At 33.7% G+C, this 4,801-nt stretch overlaps 1 protein-coding gene across 1 annotated transcript; it reads left to right on the top strand.

Annotated features, from left to right (window-relative positions):
- Positions 1–262: 262 nt before the first annotated feature.
- On the top strand, positions 263–3,846 carry LOC125871854 (uncharacterized). Its single transcript, XM_049552545.1, has 3 exons — positions 263–499; positions 647–729; positions 3,212–3,846. Exon 3 carries the CDS (start codon positions 3,288–3,290, stop codon positions 3,744–3,746), a length of 459 nt encoding a protein of 152 aa, XP_049408502.1. The 5' UTR covers positions 263–499; positions 647–729; positions 3,212–3,287; the 3' UTR covers positions 3,747–3,846.
- The last annotated feature ends 955 nt before the right edge of the window (positions 3,847–4,801 follow it).

The raw sequence follows: 4,801 nt of genomic DNA, 5'->3' as shown, positions 1-4,801 counted from the left end.
AATAATAATAATAATAATAATAATAAATATAAGAAGTAACGTACAACTAATTAGTATAATATAAGTAGTAAAAAACGCACAGCTAATTAATATAGCATAAACGCGCAGCTAATTAATATATATATATATATATATATAGAAGAAATAAAAAGAAAAAAAGATAGAAGAAGAAACATATGGCTAATATAATATAATAGGGCCAATATAATATAAGAAGTAATTAAAAAGAAAAGATATAGAGAAGAAACGTACAGAAATAGAATATGCCCTTTTCTTTTGATTTCTCGAAGAGCATTCTCAGCTAATAAACCCTAACAGAGCCTTCAAATCCTGCAAAATAGGAAAAAATTAACTGAACAGTTCTTCTCAAAACCCTCAAATCCCGTAAACGAAGGATGCACTACTTCACGTCTCTTCATCATGCTCCCAAAATTCAAACTATTTATTCCAGTTTACAGAAGCTTGAAATCACAAATCGTTCCTTCCTTCTTCAGTTAAGGTAAGAATTTCTCCTAAACCTAATTCATTTATATAAAGAGGTATTGTTGAAAAACTAGTTTTTCATTAGATATGAGATAGAAATTCACACAGAATTGGCATTTTTTTCTTGAAGCTTGAGATTGAAACTTGTTATTTTGTTCATCAGAAAGAAGTTGGAATTATTTTGGGATTTTCTCTGTATGCTGCCAAATCGAAGACAAGCTAGTGAGAAAGTCAGAAGTTTGCCAGGTACGCCTCTGTTTATGTAATGGAAATTTTATTGTGTTTTACATTTCCTTAAAGATCTGGAGCTTGCATCACCTTCTTCTCAAGGCGACTCTTTTAGCTTCACAAGTTGCTTTCTTGAACTTTTGCTTCAATTTTGGTGACCGCTTTAGTTTTAGATGTTGTTTCGTTGCAATTGGTGATAGTTTCATGTTCAGCTTTATGTAGTTAATGTCCTGACTTTCAGGGTTGTATGATTGTTTGACTTGAGTAATTGATAGGAATAACTATAGTTGAATCCCACAAACTAGAGCTTTACATGCTAAAATTGATGAACCTAAGTTGTTTGATGCTGATGAGGTGGGAGGTGGCTGATTTTAATTTTATTTTTTCGAAATCCCTTCTACTGTTTAGAGCATATCATATCTCAAAAAAAGTATATAGATACTTGTGAGTTAATGAAGTTAATGTGCCTTAAACTTTTTGATGAAAATATGTTAAGGAAGGAAACAACTACAGGACTCGGCTTATTCGAGTATCTATGACAGACACTTTGGCTGTTGACTCTAGTGCCTCCGCGAGTGACAATCTGCGATTTGTCCAAGCTGTTTCAGCCCACTGCTTCATTTTTCACCTTCTGCTTTTCTGTGTTGTTGCACGATAAGTGTCTGTATATACCCACCTTCTACTTCCAAGGGTGGAGCTTTGAGCACTTCAATTGCTCTTCTATAGAGTCCCTCTTGAATCAAAAGCGATTTTGTTGCTGATTTTTGTGTTGGACTTAGGTGACTAAATAGTGTTAGTATGTATAATGCATGTGCTTCTGTATTATTTCTTTCATCCCTTATAGAAATCACATAAATTTTTTAGACTTGACTAACTAGAAGGAAATTTATGTTTATATTAGAATAATACAATTTTTTCTCTTAATTAAATGGTGATATTGAACCCTTCTTAGATTAGATATTTGTGGTATGGTCATTTCTGTTTAAATTTGAATTTCATTTACTTGATTACTAGCTAATTAATAAATTACTAAGTATTAAAAAAATTGTTTTGTCATTGTTTGTTAGATAGGAAGCATGAGTTCCACTAGTGCCAAGTCGAATACAGTGTTGGATACACTAGTCCCCACATGCTGAGTGGTCTGTTTTTGGATGGATTCTAATTTCTCTCTTGCTTCAGCGACTCTATTGTTCAAGCACCCCATTTCCTATGTCAATAACCTCTACAGAGGTTCTTTACACAGCTTCATTTTTTGCAATACATATCTCCTCCTTTTACATTTTGTTTCCAAATGGTCATAACAATATTCGAAAAGCTCTCATGTTTAGTCAGTATGTTCAGAAATCTGAAAGGTTTGTGGAGTCCACTATCTGCACTGTAATGCTCAATAAGAATCGATGAGTGATCAAAAAAATTATTCTTCTTGAATTGAGTTGTTAGAGTTTTGTGTTATATACCATCCAAGAATCATTACAAAGTGCCTTGTCAATTCTACTCTATATGTCACAATTTGTCCAAGTCTACCTTCTTCCAATAGATTTCATATCTATAAGATTTAATACATTAATTACTTGTTGAAAGTCTTTTGATATAGATTCACTTACATGTTGGCCCCTCATTCATTCCAAATCTTGTAGGGGAGAATAGAAATCTCCACAAATACACCAAGGTTCAGTGATGATAGAACCTATTCTAAGTAATTCTTGCCATAAGTTTCTCCTTTCCTCTCTACAATTTTTGGCATAGATCACTGTTAGCAGACAATAAAAATTGGAACCCTTACTTGCTACCTTTATATGCGTAAAATGATCATGCACTTCATCCATCAGAATAGTCATTTTACCAGGCATCCATAAAATCCAGATTCAGGGTAAGTGAACAGGACTTCATCTCTATCGTTTTGGTTTTGGAATTTCACTATGTAGCAGCCTGCATTGTGGTAATATGACTCAGGTACAGAAACAAAGTTGTAGTACCCATCAATATAATTGTTCATGTAGGAGAAAGTAGGTGCTTCACAACGTATACATTACTAGAGCATTATTTCATACATTGGTCAGTTTCACTATTTCTGGTGCCTTTAATACAATTATTGGTCGTCCATCAATTATCTTTGGTGGGTTATAGGTTAAAGGCATACTAGTGGTGGAAGTGCAGTTCAATATGAACCGGTTGTTCCAAACTTCTTCCCATCTGTGTATTTCTTATTGAACTCATTGTATTTTGTTTTTGCCTGACTCTCATTCCACCTTAAGGTTTGAATAAGGAACCTATATGGTTCCAATAGAGCATTTAGGAAAGATGTTCTTGTATTAGTTCAAATATATATTTCATTGTTTACTACATCAATTAGAGTATTCTAGTCCTTTAATAAGATAAGTTTATTTCTTGTTGTCCATTTATTCTATTACAGAATAAATTTGAGTACTTTCATAGCACTTTTTGCAACTTTATAGCTTTGTTATACCATGTTATAGCTAATTACTTTATTCTTTTTCAGAATACATTTACAAATATAATTAAGGATAAGGTGGGTGAGACTTCAACATTAAGGAATGAAGAAGGTCTTGAAGTAGATGACAGAGACATGGAGAGAAACACAACCGCAAATGGAGAAGATGAAGGAGAAAAAACTAGTGAAGATGAAAGTGAATTTATTGAAAATGGTTTCGGAGGAGCAATTACTGAAAACTTGGATAGAAACAGTTGGTGGAACTAAAAAAGGAAAAATATATGGGCTTGGTTCTAGAAATTGTTTGCTGGCAGATTCTTTGAATTCTAATTGTGCATCTTCCACTGCTCAGAATCCTTCAAATATTCCTACTCAACAAATATTTGAAACACCTGAATTTCAACAACTTCTTGATCGTGTGTTGGAGCAACGGATGACGAATATGCAAGATCATGTGCAAATGGAAATTCGAGAAAATATGGAAGCTCAAGTAACTATTGCGGTTCGTGCTGCTGTGGCTCAGATGCTGGGTGTTACTCCTCAACCACCACCAGATGGATCTGGTTCTACCCCAAATCCTTAGATAACTTATGTTATTGTTTTTATGTTTTAAGACATGTTTTAGCTAGTAAACATGTACTTCACTATTCAAGGATTGATGATATTTTGAAAAATTGATTAGATTGTGCTTATTTTGAAAAATTGATTAGATTTAACTATGTTTTTCTTCGTGTCAAATATAGAAAATTATATTTGTATTTCGTCATACAATTTCTAGCCAAATTTATCTAGAAAGTATCCCTAGCTATTTTTAGCTAGTCATTTAGCAAAGAAAATATTCCAAGTAAAATTTGAAAAATAGCTAGAGAATTTGTAAGTTTAGATAGGGTAATTTCTTGCTAAGTCTTAGTAAAGTCAACATTGACCAAGCAAATTTTGCTAGGAATTTAGCTAGTATACATCGTAGCAAAATGTTTGCTACGGAAAGAGCCTAGCGGAGATATCTTAGCTAAATTAGCTAGGAATGACATAATTTGCTAGCTAAAAATTAGCTAAGAGCTTATTAGCTTTGAAAGTCTGCTAGGGTCATTTTCCTAGCTAAATTGACATTAGCTAGGGATTTTTCACTTTAGCTAGGATTTGCGTCTGTAGCTAAAAGACTGTTTTCTAGTAGTGTGAAGAGGTATGTACCTCCTTTGACTCTTGCACTGGTTTTCCACCTCTGATATTTTGATGGCCAGCTCGTTCGGCTGAGTCACCAGTGCGGTTAACTGGAAGTCCCTCTCGACTTCTTGTCTCATCTCAGCCGAGTTGCCACCATTTCTCTCAGCCATGCTTAGGGTATCTGCCTATATCAATAACTTCAAGAAAAACGGTACTAAAAATAAAGTTAGTACACTACAACTATGAAGAACAAAAACTTTACTAATGTAAGAATTCTCAAATAACAACACTCCCCGGCAGCGGTGTGATATTTGCGTAATTCTGATACACGTGCATACGATCATGCAATAGTTTAGTAATTCAACCAAGGGTTGAGTTTGAGTCCCAAGGGAGTGGGCGTGATAATTAATAGCAAAATAAAATTAATTTCCACTTAGTTATAGCTAAGAAACATTTTCGAATACTAATACACTA

Source organism: Solanum stenotomum, chromosome 7 (assembly GCF_019186545.1).
Source record: "Solanum stenotomum isolate F172 chromosome 7, ASM1918654v1, whole genome shotgun sequence".
In the NCBI taxonomy this organism is placed as follows: Eukaryota; Viridiplantae; Streptophyta; class Magnoliopsida; order Solanales; family Solanaceae; genus Solanum; species Solanum stenotomum.
Note: the sequence above shows the minus strand (reverse complement) of the source record. Positions and strands in the feature narration are given on the sequence as shown.

Excerpts from the sequence above, each read along its gene's own strand:
- LOC125871854 (XM_049552545.1), top strand. The coding sequence starts at position 3,288 with ATGACAGAGACATGGAGAGAAACACAACCGCAAATGGAGAAGATGAAG.